The sequence below is a fragment of the Gossypium arboreum genome, chromosome 12, assembly GCF_025698485.1.
Source record: "Gossypium arboreum isolate Shixiya-1 chromosome 12, ASM2569848v2, whole genome shotgun sequence".
Classification (NCBI taxonomy): Eukaryota; Viridiplantae; Streptophyta; class Magnoliopsida; order Malvales; family Malvaceae; genus Gossypium; species Gossypium arboreum.
The window spans coordinates 7740063-7764947 of record NC_069081.1 but is presented as its reverse complement, the minus strand read 5'-3'; the positions used below and the strand labels follow the sequence as shown (position 1 = coordinate 7764947).

The 24885-nt window shown below is 32.8% G+C and overlaps 1 protein-coding gene and 1 non-coding gene across 2 annotated transcripts; both read right to left on the bottom strand.

Moving 5' to 3' along the window:
• Positions 1-4586: 4586 nt before the first annotated feature.
• LOC108476969 (uncharacterized) lies at positions 4587-6664 on the bottom strand. The gene is made up of 3 exons (XM_017779361.2): positions 6389-6664; positions 5960-6310; positions 4587-5587 (listed from the first exon to the last, which is right to left on the bottom strand). Exons 1-3 carry the CDS (start codon positions 6497-6499, stop codon positions 4772-4774), a joined length of 1278 nt encoding a protein of 425 aa, XP_017634850.1. The 5' UTR covers positions 6500-6664; the 3' UTR covers positions 4587-4771.
• A 230-nt stretch (positions 6665-6894) lies between these two features.
• Positions 6895-6968, bottom strand: TRNAV-AAC (transfer RNA valine (anticodon AAC)). Its single transcript has one exon. It is a non-coding gene; the product is annotated as a tRNA-Val (tRNA).
• Between the last annotated feature and the right edge of the window lie 17917 nt (positions 6969-24885).

The window sequence follows — 24885 nt, the reverse complement described above, 5'->3', positions numbered from 1 at the left end:
CGGTGTTCAAACAGAAAGATCGACTCCTGACTTCGTGGTTTCTTTCCACCATTGGTTCTTCGCTCCTGCCTTCCTTCACCGATGCTCACACGGCCTGTGACGTCTGGACCACGGTGACAAATTTGTTTGCAACCGATACTGGTACAAAGCATTCATGGATCCGGCATGAACTTCATTCCTTAAAAAAAAGTAATCTTACTATCAAGTCGTATGTTGCTCAGATTAAGAACCTCTGTGCACTTCTAGAAACTTCTGGCTCTCGTATCTCGGAAGAGGAGAAGATCGAGATTATGCTTGCTGGCTTACCATTGGAATTTGATGTGGTTGTCTCCTCCATTTTGCTATCGACCGGTGTCCTCTCTTTTCAACGAGTGGTTGATGCATTGGTTGAATGTGAAAGTCGTCAAACTTGTGCGATTCTTGAAGTTTCTCTTCATACAAATCTTGTTGAAGGTGCATCGCCGCAAGAAGCTACGGGGTCCATTCGTGGAGGCTGTTCTTTCTCATATGGGCGAGGGCGAAACTTTTGTTCCCGTCTCTAGTGTCAGATCTGCAGGCGATTCGGTCACTTGGCCCAACGATGTTTCTATCAATATCATCGGGATTCAGACGCGTCACCATCAGTAACTCTGGTGTCGTACCAAAGAGATCCGCGAGCGGTTCCTTTTTACTCTTCATCTCCGATGCCGTCGTATGAAGAAATGGTCCCTGAAGGATGGATGCCTCAACCGAAAAATCCTCAGTTTACTTATGGGTTTGGTCAAAATAATTTTGAGCAGGGTCAAAATCGATTTGATATTGGTCAGTATAGTGGTATGTCACATAGGTATGCTACACATGTACCTCAATTTGGGCCACGCCCGTTTGGTCCTCCTAGTGGTGCCCGACCATTTGCTTCGTCAAACTCAAATGGGCCATTTGTTCTTCCTAGTTCGAATGGGCCCTTTTCCAACTACGTCCAAGTTGGTCCTACACTTGGGGCGAGACTAACTGTTTGGTCATCGGGTGTCGCTGTTCCATGACAAACTAAACCACGTACTCGTGTTTACACTAGTTTTGACCCATGCATTGGTCTTCCTCGGTTAGGTGACTTGCATGCCTCCGATTATTCTGATTCTTCCGGTTCCCATATTAATACCGCACAGTTTGGGTCTAATGGTGACAGTATTGATTTGTATATTCCTATGCTTGTTGGCATCAGATCTTGGTTTCCTAACTCTGGTACTAGTAACCATGTATGTCGCGACACGTTTGCGCTATGTGACGCCACGCCATATTTAAGTACGTCCTCTCTATTAATGGGTGATGGGAAGCCCGCACTGATTTCTTCGTTTGGTAATGGTGTTTTACCCACTAAGTCTAAGTTGCTTCGATTATTTAATGTTTTGTGTATGCTCAGTATACGGAAGAACCTTTTTTCGGTAAATCAGTTTGCTAATGATAATGATGTTTTCTTTGAATTTCATCTGACCTATTGTGTTATTAAGGACATCGTGACCCGGAAAGTTTTGCTGAAGGGCCACATTCATGAAGGCTTATATCATTTTCCTCTGCCAGTGCCGTCGACTCGGTCTGCTGAAGTTCCGTTTACTGCTAATACTGGGATTCAGAATAACACTCCTCCTGGGATTCAGAATAAACCTGTGGAGTGTCCGATTTTTTCTTTGTGGCATAACCGACTTGGTCACTCGTCTGCTTCTGTAGTTAAAAATGTTTTAGACAAATGTAGTATTGTTTCAAATCAATACTGTCTTGATGGTGTTTGTACTGCGTGTCAAAAAGGGAAGTCACATAAATTGCTATTTTCTATTTCAACTACTAAGTATACTCTGTTTGAACTAATTATTTCTGATATTTGGGGACCTGCATTCGTTGCTTGTGGCAGTAAGTGGTATTATGTTTCCTTTATTTATATGTGTACTCGTTTTACTTGGGTGTACCTTCTTCGTTAAAAGTCTCAGGCTGTTGAATGCTTTACTCGGTTTCAACGACTAGTCCAGACACAGTTTGGCAAATCCATTAAACAACTGCAAAGTGATTGGGGTGGAGAATATCGTGCTTTTATGACCATTTTGGCATCTCAAGAGATTGTTCACTGGTTGATTTGTCCTTACACTTTAGAACAAACTGGCGTAGCTAAGCGCAAAAATCGACACATTGTTGAAATGGGTATCACTCTTCTCACTCAATCAATTTTGTCTATGAACTACTGGGGGTACCCTTTCTGCTATGCATCTCAAATCATCTTCTTACAACAGTTTTACAATAGCAATATCCGTTTCAGGCACTCTATGGGCGTGATCCCACTTACGCCCATCTACGGGTGTTCGGATGTTGTTGTTTCAGTTATTTACGATCATTTGTAGCACATAAGTTGGAGTTTCGCTCTCAAGCTTCTATTTTCTTGGGATATAGTACTCAACATAAAGGTTATCAGTGCATGTTACCCAACGGTAAGATTGTTATTTCCCGGCATGTTATGTTTGATGAGAATAGGTTCCTCTCCTCCAAGCCTACTTCAGAGGAGTCTATTTTAGCCCCTCGCACGAATGTGTCGACGGTTGTACATCTCGTTCGGCAAATCTGGTCTCACCCCATTGCAGCCTCCATTATACCACCGGTTTCATCCTCGTCTAACATCTTACCAATCGATTTTGGGGTGGCTCCTGAGACTCGTCCCTTGGTTTCTTCAACTGATGATGTTCATTGTTCCATAATAATTGATGATGGTATTGCGTCATCTCCTGCTCATCCGGCTTCCCCGTTGCTTGTTGTTAACACTCATCCTATAGTGACTCGAGCTAAGGCAGGTGTATTCAAACCCAGAGCCTTGACCGTTGAAGCTATTGAGCCGTCTATGATTGAGGAAGCCCTATCTATATCTGAGTGGTGAGTTGCTGCTCAGGCTGAGTATGATGCTCTTATTAACAATTCTACTTTGGAGCTCGTACTGCTGCCACCTAATCGTAAGGTCATTGGATGCAAGTGGTTATTCAAAATAAAAAGAAATCCTAATGGTACTATTGCTCGACGAAAAGCTCGGTTAGTTGCCAAAGGGTGTTCTCAAGTTCTTAGGTGTGACTTCAAGGAAACGTTTAGTCCGATGGTGAAACTCGCTACTATCCAGATTATCCTGTCCATTGCTATTTCAAAAGGGTGGCAGTTTCGTCAGGTTGATGTAAACAATGACTTCTTAAATGGTGATCTAGACACTGAAATATTTATGCAACAACCTCCAGGCTACGTTCAGTATGATTCAAGCGGTGCACCATTGGTGTGTCGTCTCAAGAAAGCTTTATACGGTCTTCGTCAGGCTCCGCATGCGTGGTTTGAGAAGCTGAGGCAATTTCTCATCTCTGTCGGGTTCGTTGGGTCTAAGTCTAATGCGTCGTTGTTTGTCCGAATCAAGTCTGGATCTACTATCTATGTGATTGTATATGTAAATGATATTATCATTACTGGAAGTCAGTCTGCCACTATAGATTGGTTTGTTCGGTTGTTAAATGATGAATTCTCGCTTAAAGATATGGGTGATCTTTACTATTTCCTCAGGATAGAAGTTACTCGCTCATTTGGCTGCCTACATCTATGTCAGAAGAAGTATATACGTGATATTCTTGATCGCTGCTTGATGACCAATGCAAAAAGTGTTCATACACCGATGGTGAGCTCGTCTACCATGTCTAAAGATGATGGTGAGCGTTTGGAGGACCCAACTGAGTATAGGAGTCTTGCTGGTGCACTACAATATGTTGTTCTTACTTGACCTGATATTGTATATGTCGTAAATCGGGTCTGTCAATTCATGCATAATCCTACCACTGTTCATATGGTTGCACTGAAACGCATTCTGCGGTATCTGTGTGGCACTATTTATTTTGGTGTTGTTTTTCGTCCATCTTCTCGGTTATCATTGGTTGGCTATGCTGATGCCAATTGGGGGTTAGATTTTGACGATCGGCGATCAACCTCCGGTTATTGCGTTTTCTTTGGTCACACTCACATTTCTTGGTGCTTTAAAAAACAGCAAGTGGTTTTTCGGCTGAAGCAGAATATAAGAGTCTTGTTGCGATTACTAGTGAGGTTACTTGGTTACTTTCGTTGCTTCAGGAATTACAAATTAAGTCTGATGATGCTCCTAATGTTTGGTGCGACAGCTCCAGTGCCATTGCAGTCGCAGCTAATCCCGTTTTACACTCAAAATTCAAGCACGTTGAGTTGGATCTATTTTTTGTACGTGAGAAAGTTGCTGATGGGTCTATTATAGTCGGTGAAGTTCCCGCGTGTGATCAAGTTGCTGATGTTCTCACTAAGCCGCTTTTCGTATCGTCATTTACTCATTTTCGTACTCTTCTTTGGGTTTTGCCCGTCAAGAAGATGGGTGAATGTTAACGTATATGGCTCAAGAAAACTGGAGTTGTTAGTCAGTATAACTATCAATTTGTTAAAGGGTAGTCGTTCCAAAGGTCTATATATACAATAGTAAGTTTATGAAGACGCTAAGTATTCATAATACAAAAAGTATCAATTTGGTTTATGCATTTGTGTTTCTCCCTTAAACAAGTCTCGTATTTCTGTTTTAGTCATTTGTTTCATACCTGAGCATCTAACAATCTTTAACTCCATTAGATAAACCAATTTATAATGATTTACAGTTCTCATAGATTTTCCAAGACAAAAAATAAAAAAAAAAAGTAATGATTCATTCCTCTCTTCTTTACAGTTTCTTTTTAACTACGCAAAATTTTAGCCCTTTTCCCTCTTTAACAATTTACAAGGTGAAGGGATTGGATGGTGGGTAAACAACAGGAATGGATGACATGGTTATGTTCCCTGTCACCACATTTGGTGCCACCGTGTCCTCGATATCCACCGGGTTAACCTGCACCACTCTCTCTGGAATAATTTTCTCACCTTCAACCTTGGCCAACACTTCAAAATGCATACTCACCCTCTCAGGCTTTGTCCTCCACCCAGGAAAACCCTCCAAATCAAACCCATCTCCTTGTTTCAACTTCTTCTCCACTCCGAAACCAATCTTCACAAATGTTTGAGCTGACACATCAGCTTTCAATAACTTGAAGGAACCTTTCTTGTTTGCTTTTGGACCCAAAAAAGATGATAGGAGTGTCTCAAACCCAACCAAATTAGCATTGGTACCATTGATTGAAGCAAGAGGCCACATTGTAGCAAAGTGATTTGGGGTTAAAACTGTTGCAACTTCTTGTGGATTAATAGTGGAAAGACCATTCATGGCCTTAGTTTTAGACATGGAGGATAGTTCCACAAAGCCAGGTGCAAGTCTTTTAAGCTTCAACTTGTTATTTGGAGTTGCCGATGATGGAACAGTAAGGGAGGTCGGGCCTACAATCCGGAGGGAGAGGAGAGGAGCATCTTGACTACGAGAAGCATGATGAAGTTGCTCGGCCAGGGCCATAAGGCCAGACGCAAATCCGTTATGAGTTCGATTGAGAGGTAATGGAAGATCAATAGGATGGCGCAGGCTAACTGATCTCGCACCCGTGACAGTTACCACAGCACCATCTGCTAATATTACCTTCTTCAACACACCAGCATCCACATCATGCTGCACAATCAAAACAAACCAACAACAACATCAACAAATAGACTTCAATAAGTCAAATGAGAGACCTCACAGAAAAAAGGGTAACAACCCAGAACTGAGAAAAATCTAAATTCACAAGAAATCATATGAGAGACTCAAAGCTAAAAGGCAACAAACCAGAATTGAGAAAAACCTAAATTCACAAGGCAAAAGCAAAATATATGTATCTAATTCAATGCCTTGTTTCTATAGGTTCTGATAAGAATTTCCATAATTCTGACATATGCATGATTACTAGAACTGATAATTACTATTGCCATGATAAAAACTAAATACAAAACTTGGAAGAAGAGAATTTTTGTTATAAAAAGCGAAAAACAAATAAAAACTGACCGGCAAGGAAATGCGTATATTCTTGGCATCCTGAATCCAGAGCTCCATGGGACCAGCCAACTGAAAGGGGGCCAAAACGGGTAGCCCATCGTCCGATATCCTCTTCTGCTCTACTAACCCATTATCAACACCGGGTCTAGCTAGCTCTTCAACCCTCAAAAAGGGCAAATCAACGTACTCCCATCGATTCACATCCTCCAAAAGCTTAACAGGAATCACCTTTCTGTCGATTTCAACGTCGAATTCATATGCCACTGAATGACCCACAAGTGCATCCCGCGAATCGAACCCTGATATCTCAACATCATCGGCTTGGAATCCCAATAACTTCACAATTCCTTCTATCAAATCCTACACCCGAAAGCTAAATCAAATTATATTTTTACAAAATATCAAAGAATTGGAATATATTTTTATAAAAAGGCTTACAGCAATGGCTTTTGGGTGAGGAGTCGAAACCAAGGCGTTGGAAGAGGACAGAAGCGTAAATAAAGCGAAAACCAATGGCAAGATATAAGATGAAGATTTGGCAAACGCCATCGTCGTCCGTCCACCGATAACAACACCGGAGAGGGAGAGGGAGAGGGAGAGGGAGAGGGAGAGGGAGAGAGAGAGAATCGAATACAGAGGCGAGCTCCAAAGATTTTTATTCGAGTGGTTCGTTTGCTTTGGATATATTTTAACTTGGAAAGGGAACCTAAATATGGGAGATTTGTAGATGAGTGGTGGAGACTCTAGAAAAGGTGATGTGGCATTGAATAGCCAATCAGGAGACAGGAATTTATGCGAAACACAAATACTATTGGTCGGTTTTGTTGGCACTTGGCACTTCTTTCCGTGATAAGCGGGTGACTGACGTAAAGGGCAAGGAGTAGTTTAACGACGTCGTTTGGGTTTTGCATCGCAAAATTACCAAAAGAAAATTAATATCAAAATGGCGTCGCCCGGACTCGAACCGGAGACCTTCAGTGTGTTAGACTGACGTGATAACCAACTACACCACGACACCAATACCTTAACTGTGAGAGTCTCTCTTCCGAGTTTCTTATAATAATATATAAAAACGCAAGTTCATAAAAATTTTTTAATTGACCAAAATAATTTTAATTGTTAATTATATTATTAAAGTTACATTAAAAATAACTTATTAGTATATCAGTAATTCTTATGCGATATTAATACTAATAATATTAATTAATGTGATAATATATTAATATGAAATTAATTAATTTGGTCATATTTTTTAAAAATTCTACTTAATAATTAACATAGTAAATTATTAATAATAAAATTTTAAATTCATTGGAAAAATTAAAAATAATAAAATTTAAGTTTTTAATTAAATAAATATATTTTTATCTAAAATTATCATTTTATTTTAAATAAGTTAACTTACAAATTGGTAGTAAACTATAAGATTTTTCCTCTCTTGGTACCTAAGTGTTTTTTTTTGTTTTTTACACGTGGTACTTAAATTATTTTTTTTCTCAAGTCAACCTTTAAGTTTATTTTTAAGAATGCTTAACTCATAAATTGGTACATAACTATGACATTTTTCCATTTTAGTACCTAAACATTGCTTGGTCACATGTGGTACCTAAATTATTTTTCCCCAAGTTGATACCTCTGTCAATAATAAAATTGTTAAGCTTATTTAAAAAATATAATCAATTCAAAATTTTCATGTAGCCAAAAAAATATTATTTTATATATATATAAACTTCTTTAAAATAAAAAATAGAGAGAATTGGTTATACTAGTTCAACTTATTTGTATTGGTTCATGAGTTAACTTGTTCAACCCCTATGTTCGCACTAATTCTTGGTCCAACCGGCTGATCCAGTCCGATTCTAAAAACACTGATTTTGGTCGATAAAAGAACTTTTTTAATCTTGTCAAGTTGAGCAAGTAGGCAATGAGTTTGAAAACAAAATTAATTGTCGGTGTCTCAACCTCGGGTGGGCCAAATTCTAGCATTACTAGCATTGTCAAATATTATAAAGGAATAAAAAGAAGAAAAGAAAAAATATAGAAAAATAAAGAGATAAATAATGTAAAATAGAAGAAAATAATTAATTATTATTTTTAAAGTTTATTTAATGTCACAGTCTATTATTGGTTGAGATTTTTTTAACAAACATAAAATTTTGCTATAAAAGTAGGTAACAAAAGAATATTTTAGGTATTACTTGTGACCCAAAAAATTTTAGGTACCAATTTGAGAAAAAAGTATTGTTTAGTACTAATTTGTGGGTTAAGCCTTTTTTTTAAATAAACTTAACAATTTAACTAATTGAGATACCAACTTGGGAAAAAATAGTTTAGATATCATTTGTGACAAAAAAAATTTAGATATCAAGAAGGAAAAAAGATAGTTTAGATACCAATTTGTGAGTTAAGCCTTTATTATAATAATTAATAATGTTAAAATCAAATTTCTTATAATTAATAGAAGTTAAACGCGTGAGATTAACATTATATATATAGTATTGATTGAGTATTAACTCGGTTGGCATCAGTATTGTTGCAATTGTAAGAGTATGTGGGTTTGAGCGGACTGAAATGTGTTTATCATTATATTTAAGGTTTTATAAATACTAATTGCATCTAATCAAATTAGTTCAATCCAACATAAATCTAGACTATACAAATAGTATAACTTATATTTATTTGAGAAACTAAGATGAAGAAAATGAATCAATTAAGAATTAGTATTTTATATTATCTATGTTTCTCATATTTTTAATCTATAATAACTAATAGATATGCTTTAAATTTATTTTTGTAATAAATTATTAATATAAAATAATTATAATTATGTTGTAAAATGGATGTCCATATAGCTCTCATAACCCCTCAAGAATTCATTTTCTTGTAACTTTTCTAATCCCTAAAAATTTATAAGGTACCTTAATTGTGTTTATTAGTTTTGTAACCTATGATAATTAAGGCCCTGTAAATAGAGGGTATGTATAAGCTTGTTTGCATCCTAAGTAAAAGTTGAAGCATCCTTTCATTTTTCTCTTTTGTTCATTCTATAATTCTCATTGTTTTACAATACTTATAAGCACGAATTTGCTTAAAGTTTTGGTTGGAATCAAATTTAATTTCTCTTTTGATTCAAAGTAATCCTAAATTATATATCACAAATTATTTTATACTATTTCCTACTTTCATTTTTAAATACATTATTATAATTATGTTTCTATAGAATATGCATTGGTAAAATTATGTTTATCAAATATTTTCAATATTGTCTTTCCTTCATTTATTTTAGATTGTTTATTTAGATGAAATGTTTTATTTTTAATCTTTAATGTTTTAGTTATTGATTGAAATATGTATTATTTTAAAGACATTCTAGTTGTTTATTCATTTAATTAAATTATTAATTTAGTTAAGGTGTAATATATTTATTTTAATATTCACTATGTTGCATTATATATGTTCTAATTTCTTAATTTTGCATTTATTTATTAAATAAAATTAAAAATATGACACCCCAAACTTGATCGAGACGGACTGACTCAAATTCGAACCATTACATTAGTCACTTAAGTGACTCTCCGGCTAACGACCTAACAAGACACACCTCGACCTTATAACACCTTAATCTTATCCATTTATTAGTTATTTATTAATGCAAAAGTAATTTGTGAACTAATTTTAAACTTTTTATAAGTAATCTAACCTAAGGGAATTTTTGTCATTTTATCACCTACGGTTAAACTAACCCGAATTTAAATCTATACATTTACCAACCCTCTTTTAGTCAATTTATGTAAACCTTAAAAATTTTAGCTTAATCCGAGTTTATTTTATATGTCTAATTCAAGTTTTATCATTAAGAATTAAATCATAACAATTTCAAACTATCAGTACTATACTCAAATACTAAATTGAGTGCGTTTCTAACAAATTTGATAAATTACAAGTCTAATCCTAAAATTTTATTAAGTTTCCTTATCATTTAAGACTCTAATTAAACTTTGTTTAAAAAAAAAGACTTTAATTATGTAACACCCCAAACCCGGCCCAGAAGTTATGGCCGGATTCGGCATGCCACATCGAAGCGTTCAAAACATTTTATATTGTTGATCCAGAAAAACCTACTTAGTGTTTTAAAAGATAATTTCATTATAGGTCAAAGTGAACGGAAGTGTGCACCGGTAGGAAACCGAAAAGAGGTGGTGAGTCCATCGGATCGCTAATACCAAGCTCCTTCGGATCCAATCCTAGACATGCATACCACCATTGCCACACCTTAACGTCATGGATATTTCTAGGAAACCGATTCGATTAAGTCATTTTTAGGAAAAGTGATTAATTTTGGAAAATACTTTCATTGCGGAAGCTTTGCTTGTTGTCGTGTTATTTTGAAATCAATTGTTGTTTTTGAAAACGCGCCCTAAACTATCCAATTTCAACAGTTAAAATAAGTAATACCTATCTTAGTAATACATATTAAAACCATCAAAAATAATTAAGCGGCCTTATTACATTTAAAAACCCAAAACTTCAAACGTAAATAAAAGGATGTCCAGTTCACCACAAGAAAATCAAACTTTCAGAACGGGTGGCCACTCCGAATTCCCTCATGACTCCAAGCCCACTATGGTTGGGGATTTCTGCGTGGATGAAAATAAAAGGGGTGAGTTTGGGAAACTCGTGTGTAAGGAAAACCCATTCAAAGCCCAAGTCAGCTCAAGCCTATTGGGCCTAAGCCTGCTCAGTAACAGTGGTCTTGGGCGAGCCCTTTTCAGATTACAATAAACGGGCCTTAGCCCTTATTCAAATAACAAGATGGCCTATAGGCCCATTTCAAAATACATGCAACATCAAGAAACATATGCAAGCCCATTTGGGAGACTACTCAACCCACCAACCACTACACTCCACCGTACCAGCCATACACTCCATGTGGGAATAGCTCAACCCACCCACACTCCACGATTAAACCTTCTTGCTCGATTATCAAAGAATTGAGGCAAAGCCTCCAAAGACGTGGACAAGCCACTTTCAGTACTTCCTCCTTCAATATCCCAATCCCATGCATCAGATAATAACAACATGGCATGCGATAAATAACAACAATCAAACATGCATTTAGGTCAATTTTACCCTAGGGTATTTCGATAATTTATCTACTAGGGGTAAAAGCGTAAATTTTCCATTTTAAAGGTATTTCATAATTTATCTATTTTAGGGTTTTCATGCATATTCCTACTTTTCACGTACTAACAGAATCACGTACCGAGGGTTCTTATCGAATTGGGCCCATTGGCCCATCATTCCAATTTTGGCCCATTAAGCCCAAAAATATCTAGGGCACAGAAATCATGCACTTTGCAGTCCAAATTTTGCAGCTTAGCAAAAACATTAATCGATTTACCTCACGAGCATTCGCACACTCGCAAATCTACAAAATACCGGTTTTCAGCATTTCGACTTTTCGACTTTTGCCGATCCAGACTAAGAAAGAGGGTGTTAATTACACACTTGTTTGCGACGATATGCTGACGAGATCCACACACGAACTGCCTACAATTGGATTACTAACACGTTAATCTAACTATTCAAATACGAACTACGTATTAACCCCTTACAATATTCGGCCAACCACACCTACAGATCATAGTAAGCTTATAAGAAATCAATAAACAACTCATTAACAAATTTTTGTCAATGTTTACCACATAATCATAATTTCACTGCAAGTTGTCTTCCTGAGCAACAGTCACTAAATCATTTATAACTAGAGCTACGAAACTCCAAATCAAGTGCCGTTAATTTTCCCTGAAAATAGACTCATATATCTTATATCCATAAAATTTTCAGAATTTTTGGTTTGGCCAATCAATACCAGATTTTTCTCAAAGTTTCGCATGTTTCACTGTTTGACTAATCTGACCACTCTTCATTATGAATTAAGTTTCTCATTGTACAGAATTCAAAATATGTTCTCGTTTATTTCATTTGAAACTAGACTCAACAAGCTTTAATTACATAATTTATTCAGCTTCTAATTCATCTCCCACAATTTATGGCGATTTTCCAAAGTCACGTTACTGCTGCTGTCTCAAGCAGATTTATTACCAAATTCACTCTTTCACACATAACTTGCATGCATGTATTTAAACATGTATATCACCAATCAATCATCACATATCTATGATTTTACTTAAGTATAATCTCTATTTCATCATTTTAAAGCACAACATGTTAGCCGATTTTTCCCTTTAGCATCTAAGGCACATGCATGTTCATTTGTTTGGCTCAACTTCACCTATCTTCCATTTTTCATCAAAAGAACATGAAACAACAACCATTTCCTTCATTTTAATTCATGACCAAATGCTCACAATACAACCAAAAATCAAAATATGCTTCAAGAGTTAAGGTAGAATCAAGAAGAACTCATGAACATCAAGATAGAAGCAAACTACCATGAACTTACCTTCAATTTTCTTCCCCAAGTGACCGAACATTCAAGAGCTTTCTCCTCTCCTTTCTCTTCTCTAACTTTAGGCTATGATGAACAAAGATGGACAAAACTTTGTTCTTTTCACCCCTTTTTCTTTTAATAAAACTTCATATTTCATCCATTTAATTCTTTAATACAAAAGACATGAAATTCTTATCATGAAACATTTACCTAACCCATTATCATGAAACATTTACCTAACCCATTATCATGGAACATTTACCTAACCTATTATCAATTTGTATCAATTTGTACCATAAATTATGGATATCAAGTGTACATTTTGTCTACAACAACATGATGGCTGGCCACTTCATGTAAAATGGGAGGTTTGTCATGCAAATCCTCCTATTTTGCACTCCTATTTATTTGGTCACTTCAATTTAGCCTATAGCATTTTCAAACATTTTCACATAGGTCCTATTTCATAATTTCACTCACAAATGACAAAATTAAAGCATGAAATTTTGCCAACATTCACAGAATTCTGGAAAATTGGGGCGTTACAAATTAAACTTATCAAGTTACAGGACTAATTTGTAATTTAAACGGACTAGAGAACCAATTTAAAAAGACCAGAATTCGACCCCCCAACAATCCACTGTAGTTTTTTTGTGCGAAAAATTCTATTTTAAACCCGATTTTGAGTATTTTAATGGTCAATTAAACCCGATTTAGCTATAATTAAATATCATACATATTCATACACATTCAATTGAATTTATTAACACCAACTAAGCCTCAATTAAATAGAATTAAACATTCAATTTCATGCATATCACCCATCGATTAATTCAAACAAGTGGCGTACCTTAGTCACTAGTAAACCACTCCAGGGAAGCTTCATTTAAACAATGGTTAGTGTAAACATCATGCCTCACACACTGTGTTATCAAGCAACAATACACCGTAAATTATTCAATAATTAAACTCAAACATGCATATATGATATTATAAGACCATCCAAAATTAAAAATGTCAAATGTCCAAGTCCAATTACAACCAAAATTAAGTCTCGGAAGTTCCACAATGCCCGATTAACAATTTTAAAATGTGTAACTAAATCTCTACCGAGCCTTAATCTCTTAGAACTCTCTTTCTTGGCTCCTTAGCTCCTCAATCCTGTCGGTTAACTGCAAGAATGTGAGGGTATGAGCTTAAGAAGCTTAGTGAATGTTAATAAAACGATGAGTAAATTAGCACCCAAATCATGCTTAAATCGAGACCAATCAAATACAAATTTTCAGTCACAACATCAATCCATAATAGTTCAATGTCATGTACTCAACCATGTATCAAAAATCATAATTAATCATGGCATATAATCATCAATTTAGCATATAAGATTTCATACATTTATTTTGGGATATACAATCATGGCTTAATCGGGTGATCATACATCGGATAAACGAATCATCCTACTCCCAATCAGAACCAAAATCAATCTCGGATTGAGCAGGTTAAGGCCATTTGCTCCCTTATATTGCCTCAAATCAGTCCTGTTGAGTGGAGACACAAACTCAACACTCCCTTATCTACTCCAAATTAGTCCATCTAGAGCCTTATTGCTCACAAATAACTTATCAATTTGGTGAGTACTCACAAATCCTATGGCATGCCAACTATATCCAATGGATCCACCATGCTCTAATGCTAATATAATCAATAAATCATAACATAATTTCAGTCAATAATGTGCTCAATTTGAAATGCCAAAATGCACATGTGAATCATGTAACATAACCATTTTAACATCAAATTAAATCTAGCATACCAGTTACCTATTATCAAATCTCATTTATCAATTGAAATATCAACATAACATGAACCAAAAACCCCAGCATACTTGTTTAGTTCACCATTATAATCAATCAAATCAAGCACATAAAATTACTAGATGCTCACTTACCAACACTCAACAAAAATTTCATCATTTAAACATATATCAATAATCTTGAAAAATTAACCAACCAAAACTCAATGAAATATTTGCAATCAGTAATTAATCATCCAATTAAGCATAAGTGAGGGTCAATTTACCGAATCGCCCTTTAATAACACTCACAACACAACTAACTCAACCATAACCAAGTGATCAACCAAGCAAATCCAAGCTTCAATTTCAATTAACTCAATCCTCTTCAAGATTCGGCACTTCAACATAGATAAAATAGATATTACCACCTTTCAAAAGATATAATAAAGGCAAATTTTCATGTAATCATATAATTATCACTCAAATCATATAAATATGCTTCTAATCATCATAAAAATAAGTTTAGAAATAATAATTACCTTTGATTCGTTCTAAATCCTTTGATTGAAAATCTTGCTTCAAGAATTTTGAGAAATTTCAGAATATTTTTGGCTACTTTTGTGAATAATTTCAGGTGAAAAGAGAGAGTATTTTGAGAAGGAAATTTGTTGAATCTATTACCTGATGATAGATCTTTAAAACCATGCAAAGAAAACGAATTTTATAGCTCTCTAATCTTATGTAAATGGTGTGAAAAGTAGGCTAGATGCATTGTGTCTAAAACTGAAACAACCCATCTAAAATTTAAAAATTGGGAAATTTTGCTCATTGGCCACTCCCACATTTCCCTTACTTTACCAATTGGCCATTTTCCTCCAAATTTCTGAATTTAAATGTTTATTTGCCAATTAAATACTCCAAAATTTCCCTTATTTTACAATTAAATCTAATTTAATTAATATTTAATTTTAACTCGAACTAACCCCAATAAAAATTATTTTAAAATTCTTTTCCGACCCAAATTAATTATTTTCACAAATAATTATTTAATTACTTTAAAATTAAATTTCCAAAAATATTTTTATTTTTCCGAATTATTGTTTAATCGATTTTAGATGAAATTAACCTCCTAAATTAAATTAAAAATTACTATTAACCCGATAAATTCCTAAATTCAGGCTCAGAACCTGAAAAATATACTCGAAACTACTAGACTCGGTTTAGGGTTATTACAAAATATTACAAAAATAGTAATCTACACACATTGTTTCTTTCATAAAGTATGATGTATACATTTTTAATTCATCTTGGGTCCAATCCAATGTATCATTCTACCAATGAATACATCTATGTCTCTACTCGTGGAGTCAACTGCTCCGATAGCCAAGACTATCAATCTCCCCAATTGGAATTGTAGATGACATAATAACCCTTCTTAGTATTTGAATCAAATGCTTACTTTGATTTTTTTTAATGAGATTATGGGCTCATTTAGATTATCTATTGAAGTAAGTTGTCTTTCTCGCAATGTAACCTTCAATACAATGCTACTTATCTTCAATTTGAACTTTAGGCAATCAATGAGCTAATATTTGATTGTCACAATTTCGCTATGCATGTAAAATATAAAAAACAGAAAATAAAAAAGACATAATAGTGGAATGTGAAATTAACTTTATTTATTTATTTATTCACCGTTCAAATAAATAGAAAATAGTTACATGTTTACTACAATATGGGAACATTTCCCAACACAAAAACCATTGGAAAGCAAAGGAGCAAGACCTCAAACATCAGCAACAACTAATGCAAGTGGAGTTGTATATTGAGTATCAGACTTGGTCAAAGGAAATTTATGTTGTTTACCAAGATGACAAGCTACACAAACAACATCAACTTTATTCTTTTAAAAAACAACATTACAATGATCCAATGCCTACATAAGAACTATGTCACAGGGATGACCCAATCTATGATGCCAAACATCTAACGAAATAGACTTTTTAGCTACATAACAACTACCTGGTAAAGAAGTAACAGGCATTTAGTGTGAAGACGTCTGAACACAATAAAAACCATGTTGTAAAGAGCCACTGAGTAACACATCCTTTGGTTTCAAGTTTTGAACTTGACAATGTGTAGGATGGAACTCAACAAGTACCTGATTGTCTATTGTGAACTTGGACACAGACAACAAATTCTTGGTTATACCAAGAACATATAACAATAAACATAGAGAAAAAAGGTGAGACCTTGAAAATAAAGACAATAATCAAACTCAAGCAATAGGCAAAGCACTACCATTACCAGCAAGAACCTTACATGAAGGCACACTTGGGGTAAGAGATGCAGCATTATAAGTAAGGTGATGTGTATCCTTTGAATCTGGATACCAACCATTTCATCAACAACATCAAGTGTAGCAACTAAAATCTAAGCATCATTTTCAATAGGAAGAGAAAAACAAGTCGTTGGTGAAGGCACTAGTGGTGAACTCCATAATGGTGAAAAAACCACAAATGGATTAGACTAAGGTTGTAGATAAGACCATGCACTAGTGTCATAAGCCAAAGCGCAAAGCTCATGACCATCACACAAGATGCGTCCCATAGAGGTCTATCGATTAAATGGGGATCATTTAGCCCACGAGAACTAGTTCGATTCAAAGAGTTGTTGGAGAAGCCTGTCAGATTGAAGCCTGGTTGGACTAATAATACAGATATAGAAACATAGGCTATCTTGGTAAATATGGGAACTAATCTTAGAAGATTAATAGGAATCATATCTTGTAAATATTAGATTAGATTTGATATTGTAATATTATAAATCCCTTGATTTAATGGATAGGCTTAATCTTGTCCGTCGGTGTAACTTAATCAAGACCATCGGTTGTGGGGAAGATCAACTATAAATAGAGATCTTCCCCTTACTTGTAAATCTTCCATTGTATCTTGAATTCTTAAGAGTAATAGAATTCTTAGAGAGCATTTACTTAAACACCTTTTGTGCGTTGTTTTCTGTGGCTTTTTATTCTTTTGTGCTTTCTTTTGGCTAAGTTGCTTCCACTATACAAATTAGTGCCTTGAAGGAATTCTAGTTGATTCCTCAATTGTTAGTGGTTAGACTGACTTAGGTGTGTTTGCAAGAAAAGATCGCCTAAGGCCGCACCTAGAGTTCTAACCTCATGACACTATAATATCCTAAAACCATCAGGTTGGAAGGGAACCCAACAAATTGAGGAGGTGCATATGGAGAAGACCATATTGATGGAGTGGGGGAGACCATTTGAGGGTGCATTGATGGAATGATAAAACCACACATATGAGCTTGAACTGGTGGACGATAGGAAGTGTTTTTGTAACTTGTATCGAAATGATTATAGCACCAATAAACTAGATGTGTAATTTTTCCACAGAGTTGACATTGATACCTAAAGCTTGATCTGCCTCGTCCACGTCTTCTGTATGAACCAAAACTAGATATAATAGAAGATGGTTGATAAGTAGGAGTAGACTCATGACTAGATTGATCTGCATTAGAATCATGAACAACAACATTACTTACAACTGAAACGTAAATCATTAGCTTCTGTTATCGTGCTTCAACATCAAAGAGTACTGTTGAAACACCCTAAACATTGTACGATGTTGTGCTGGTAGAGATAATTGTGAAAACTGGCTTGTACTCTAGAGAAAAACCGTTAAGATTGGCTGTAACATGCTCAGGTTCACTTATCACTTCTCCACAACTTGCTAGCCGATCACAAAACATTTTAATCTTTATGAGAAAATCTTTAATTGATAACTCACCTTTCTTTTGAGAGTGCAAAGCTTGACGATAATACATCAGCTTGGAGGTGGTTTTGCTACCATACAAATTGCTTAAGGTTGTTTAGATCTAAACCGTGGAGTCCATTCCTATCAAATGAGGAAGAACGTGTTGACTAACAGATGAAAGAAGCCATGATGCCAATGCGCTGTCCAGCTGTTCAAAATTGTCAAAATCAGGAAATGACCTAAACAACACCAACTGGATCTGTGAGAAATCGAGGCAGAGAAGGAAAGGAAGCATCAACAAAATGTTGAAGCTTGTTTGTTTTGAGAGTCAACAGAACCTGCTATTTCCACAACAAATAATTTGAATTATCAAGTACAATGGTAAGACTTTTAGTAGTGAACAATCGACTATCAATTATATCATTTCCAAACGAAGAAGAAGAGTGATCTGGATTCATGACAAACACTGGCAGTGAACAGGGAGGACAAATCATCGACAACTGATAAATCAAAGAGCTTAAACCAAGAGGAATAGTGGCTTCGATACCAAGTTAGAAATACAGTAAAATATCATGTTTAGTTGTTGTTTGGCAGCTGAGAAAAGTAAGGAGATGAATATTTTTTAATTATTGAACTGAAATTCAAAATAACTATATCAGTAACTATTACTCAGTGTATATATATTGACTGAGAGAAGCTGGTAATCATGTAAAACATGCTTATACGTATGCATAACAACTTTAACAGAACTTGGCTAACAACTAATCAACTGAGCTGTTACAACAGCTGGATAACAGATTCAAGACATTCATACTACCATTCTATCAATGGCATATAAGGAAATTACTGGAAAAATTATATTTTAGTATTATTTAGTAGGTCTTATTTCCATCACCAAAAAAAGAAAAGAAAAGATATTCACTATTATTTGATATGTTTAGTTGTTATTATTATTTAATATTCGATAGTTTTACTATTCTTGATTTTAATAAGACTTACACAATAGTAAATGGTTTTTTTTACCATTATGTTTGAAATATTATGTCAAAGATAATGAAGTATTAAATTAATGATTTTATCTAGACGAGATTTTGACTCATATTCCAATGACAAGTTATTTTATCTAATTGCTTAATATTTTACTATAAATTATTTCTCAAATTTTTATTTTCTTTACCTTTGAAATGTTATTTTATCATCCCAGTTATTTTTCAAAATTAGTTGATTTTTTATAGGTTAGACCAATAATAATTTAATTAGTAAATATATATATTTTTAAAATTATTAAAAATACTATTTAACAAACTTAAAATAAACACGTAAAATCCCGTGTGATGCAGGGACTTTGTAACTAGTATTAATATATGTATTGGAGATTAGTAATCCTACTAGATTACATGATAGGGTTAAAATTTTACACTATAAAAATGATACATAACACTCTTTTGAAGCTTTTGTTGAAATATTTTTTATTAATTCATTAATGTTTGAATATCAAACTCTGATGTTGTATTCTAAAGATATAATAAGTTAGCTTTAAACGTCCAACAATTTTATCACTCTCGACTAAGTTTTTTTTTTTCGATCACTTTTGTCTATAAATTTTAAATTTTAGTGAAATTGTATTTTTTTCTATGGAAAAGTAAATTGAATTGTTAAAATTTTAACCAAGATTTTTAGAAACTGGACTAGCAGTCGAATCGATCATGCCACCAATTTGTCGATTCGATTGGTTCAGACAATTCAATTAAATAAATCATTTACAAAACATAAAAATAAAAATATTAAAAACTGGTTCAACCACTTTGATTGTAGGCTGATTTTTTTAGCCTGGTTTGTAATACCCAAAAAATTTCTATAATAAGATATTATCCTTGATATAGAAAAATAAGGAAATAAGTGATAAAAAGGGAAGTTTTGAGTTATGACAACATTAGGAAGTAAATTATGATATCTTGATTCAAGAAAGGACTAAATTGTAAAAGTGTGAAAAGTTTTATTGTACAAGAGTAAATACTCAAAACTGGAGGGGTTAAAGTGTAAATATGAAAAAATTTAAAGACCAATAATGCAAATATTTTAAGAGTGGAATGATCTAGAAACTAAGGAAAATTGATGAATTAGGACCAAATTGAATAAGTGAAGAATTATAGGGACTAAATTGCAATTTTACCAAATTAAATGATGACTGAAGGATGGAATTTTAAAAGATCATCAAGGGAAATATGGTCAATTAGAAGGAGAGAGAAATCTAGAGACAATGATGATGTTGGAGATATTTTAGATAAATTAAATAAATATTAGTTTATTAATACTTTAAATTGATTTTTAAGTGATATTTTATTATTTTATTATTATTTTATTTAATATATATATGTAAGGAAAGAAAGAGGAGGATGGAAATTTTTCCCATGCACTAACGTGAGAGAAAGAGAGAAAGAAAGAAAGATTTACTTTCTTTACAATTTAGTCCTTCTATAAAAAATTCACCATTTTCACCCAAAAATCAAAAGAATTTCCATAGCTACCAAGAGAGAAAAATGTTAAGGAGACTATGGGAAGTTAGAATATCAAGTTGGATTCAAGAAATGGAAGATGAAGGAGAGAGAAAATCAAGATGAAGAGTGAAATAAATAGAACAAGGTAAGAACATCATGATTTCAATATATTTTTAAGTTTGATATTATTGAAAAAGCATGGGATTAATGTTAATGTAGAGTTTCCTTACATATGTTCCTATGTTCTTGATATGTTAGTGAAGAGAAAATAAGAGAAAGTGATGAGAAATAGTGTAGAAAAAGAAAATAAGGGTGTTATAAACATGGTAATTAATATCTTGCACTAAAATAGTTTTGGACAGCAGCAGTAGTCTAAATTTGAAAAATCACCAAAAATTGTAAAAATCTAATTATAGGATGAATAAAATATGAAATTAAATATTATTAAGTCTAGTTTCTTATAGAAGAAATTATGTAAGCAATGGAATTGTAAATCATGAGATATAATAAATTTTGTGAGACAAGGTCAGAATGATTTCGGGTTCCCCTGTTCTGACTTTGAAAAATCGTAAAAAATTGGATAAAAATAATTAGGGGCTTAAATTTATATGTTTAGAATCTTTAATGAGTCTATTTTCAATAGAAATAAACATGAATATCATTTGAATTCTGTACGAGTAGATAATTAATTTTTAGTGAAGAAGGGTTAGAACTGTCAGATAGCAGAACAGGGGTAACTTTAAAGAATAAACTGTACTTATTGGCTAAAGTAAAAATTCTGAAAATTTTATGGTAAGAATATATATGAGTCTATTTTCATGAAAAATTAGCCGATCTTAATTTTGAGCTCTATAACTGCATATATAAATAATTTAGTGACTATGACACAGATGGACAGTTTGAATATTCATAAAAGTAAATAATAAAAATTTTAGATAATGTTACTTACAAGTGTGTTATATACATTAAGGATGTGGAATAGATAGGAGGGGGAGGAAAATATATATGAATATTCAGCTAGTATGGTTAATTTGCATATTTTAGGCTTAAGGACTAAATTGAATAAAAGTAAAACTTTAAGGGGCAATTTTGTAAAAATGTCAAAATGACCAAATTGAAAGGAATGAATTGTTTTATTATCTAAATTAATAAATTGAATGAAATTATTAATTTAAGACCGGGTGAAAATTGGGAAAATGATAAATTATCAAAATACCCCTAAATCTTAGTATTTCTACAATTTAGTCATGTAGGTTTGTATAACTTGAATGAGCATATAAATATGTCAATTTAAATATTATATTGTATTTTATATGATGTTTGAATTGAATATATGAAATGTATGGATGTTGAAATGAAAGAAATAATACATGTTCTGAAACTACTTGAAAGGGATAAAATTTGTTTGAATAATGGGTTCCGGATGGATATAGGTGATTTCCCAAATTAAAGAGTTCCTGCATGTGTTGCAGAAATAGATAACCCAGACGGTTAATTTGACAAAAGCCTTCTCGAGAATATAAAGTGGATAGAATTCATTCCTGATTCACTATAATACCTCAAAGTGGATAGGATTTGTTTCTGATTAACTATGGTGCTTTAAAGTGAATATGATTTATTCCTGATTCATTATGGTAACCTAAGGTGGATAGGATTTGACCTGAAAAGGTAATCCTGATTCGCTACAGTTACATGATATATGATTCATTATGGTAACCTAAGGTGGATAGGTTTGACCTGAAAAGGTAATCCTGATTCACTACAATTACATGAGATGTGACTCGAGAGAGTGCTTGATGATTAAACGCCCTAAGGATTATTTCTGAATATGAATTGATGGAATATGAAAATGTACGCTTTGAGTGTACTGTTGAAAAATCCATTGGAACTCCAATGATTCAATGGATAGAATATTTGATATGATACGAGAATTATAATATAAAAAGGATGTTACATGAAACATGAAAATGAATGCTAAACGATATAAATTAATTGAAATTATTTTGAAAATTTCGGTAATGCCTCATATCCTATACCGGTCTCGAGTACGGGTATGGAGTGTTACATGGTTCAACCGCTTCAAAATGCTTCACGGCTCAATCAATCTAAATCCTTTCTTTAGACCGGTATCCTAACCAATTTGGTCTGATTTAGATAAACATAATTTTAATGGCACAGACATGGTGACCCACCATGACAACCTACGTGTACTTCATTGCAGACATGAAGATTAAAAAAAATATAGTTTTATGATTTATTTGAAAGTTGGTGAAGTTTTTAATTTTTTTTTTAATTTTTATTACGTACAGATGTCACATAAGTTGTCATGTCAATACCATTGAAATTTTAATAGTTTAGTCAACATTTCCATCTAAAGAAAATAATTTGACTAAAATTTGAAGGTTTAAGACCAAAGTCATAAAAAAAATTAGGACTAAATTGAGTAAATGTTAAATATTAGATTTATCATTATGCCTATCTTAAAGTAGTTTCTTTTAAAGGTTTTACATAAACTATTAAAAGACTTGAATACATTTAGGCTTAAGTATTAAAAATACTTTGAAAAATAATTAAAAAAATTGAGCCATTTGTTGAAAAGTTCAATCAATTGAGCTCTTAATTGAAAGGTAGTAATTAATTGAGCCCTTTAAATATGACTTTCTGTTAAAGCCCTTGATGGACCATTAATTGTTGATGTGGTGGTTGATGTAGAAAAAAAATGATGGTATGGCGGCTACTGTGGAATTTGACGTGAAAAAAAGCTGACATGGTGGGCTTAACTTACAAATTAGTACCTAAACTATACTCTTTTTCCTAAATTGGTATGTAAACTTTTTTTTATCACAAATAATACTTAAACTATCATTTTGTTACTCATTTTACACCAAAATGTTATCTCCGTTAAAAAATTCCAACCAAATAATAAAATTTCATGTCATATAAACTTTAAAAAAATTAATTCTTTTATTTCTCTTTTTATTTTTTTTCAAAATTTCCTCTCTTTGTTTTTTTTCTTTATTCTTACTTTATAATATCTAGCAATATCAACAATGCCTGAAATTCGCCCCCTCGAGGTCAAGACACAAGTGGTTAATTCTAATTTTGAACTTCACCACCCGCTTGTTGTACCTAACGAGATTGAAAAAGTTATTTCACCGATCAAAACCAATGTTTTCAAAACTAGACCGGATCGAACGGTCGGTCAAATCAGAGACCGATCAAGGTACTAGTTTATAGATAGGGGTTGGACCAATTGACTTGTAGCTAATAGAGAGCTATTGAACTGATTTTCTCAATTATTTAAATATTTTTATAATTTTTTAATAATTTATTTGATCAAACTGAACAAACTGATTAAACTATAAACTAGGGCGCGACTAATTTAACAATTAGTTTGGTTTTGAAGAAAAAAGAAAGAGGAAAAAGATACATGTAAAAGACAAAAAAAAATAATTTTTTGCCATTTTTGTCACATGTTAAATTTTAATTGGTTATCATTTTTTAAATAGACTTATCAATTTAACAAATGATTGAACTAACAAATGTACCAACTTGGGAAAAATAATAATAGTTTAGGTACCACTTGTAATTAAAAAATATTTAGGTACCAAAATGGAAAAAAATAATTTAAGGTACCAAATTGTGGGTTAAGTTTTTTTTTAAATATACTTAACAATTTGACTAATAGATATATCAAATTGAGAAAAATAGTTTAAGTACCAATTGACAAAAAAAAAAAGGTACTAAGATAGGAAAAATAGTAAGTTTAAATACCAATTTTTGGGTTAAGCTAAAAAATATGAAATAATATAAAATTATTGATGTAATTGAATCTCTCCTATATATATAGATATAAATAATATGATTTTTGACCATTGAACTTCGCAACAAAGAGTTGGAGCCATAAACAATGCTAATCAAAGACAACTTTTGATTTTTGAACCCAGAAGCGTAAGTAACTTTTTTTATTTTATTTTTGCTTTTTGAGAAGCATTTTTGGAGTCAAAATGGCATCTTTTAACCCTTATTTATACTTTAATATATTTTATGTAATATTTATATTAAGTATATTTCTATTGAAATTTATTTAAAATATATAAAAGTATACATTTGAATTTATAATGGTTATATTTTAATAATAGTTAAAATATAGATTATATATTCAAATTAAAATTTACAAATAATTAATATTAATTACATACTTATAAATATTTAAAATTTATATTTTGTATATTAAAATATTAATAATGAGATACAATAAATTATTTTTATATTTATACTAAAATATTATAATATTAATAAATTTAAATATTATTTAAATATATATATTTTTACTTCACGATATTATGTTTAAAATAAATATTTTATTTTTAAAATATATTTTAATAACAATAATAAAAGTAATCTTAAAG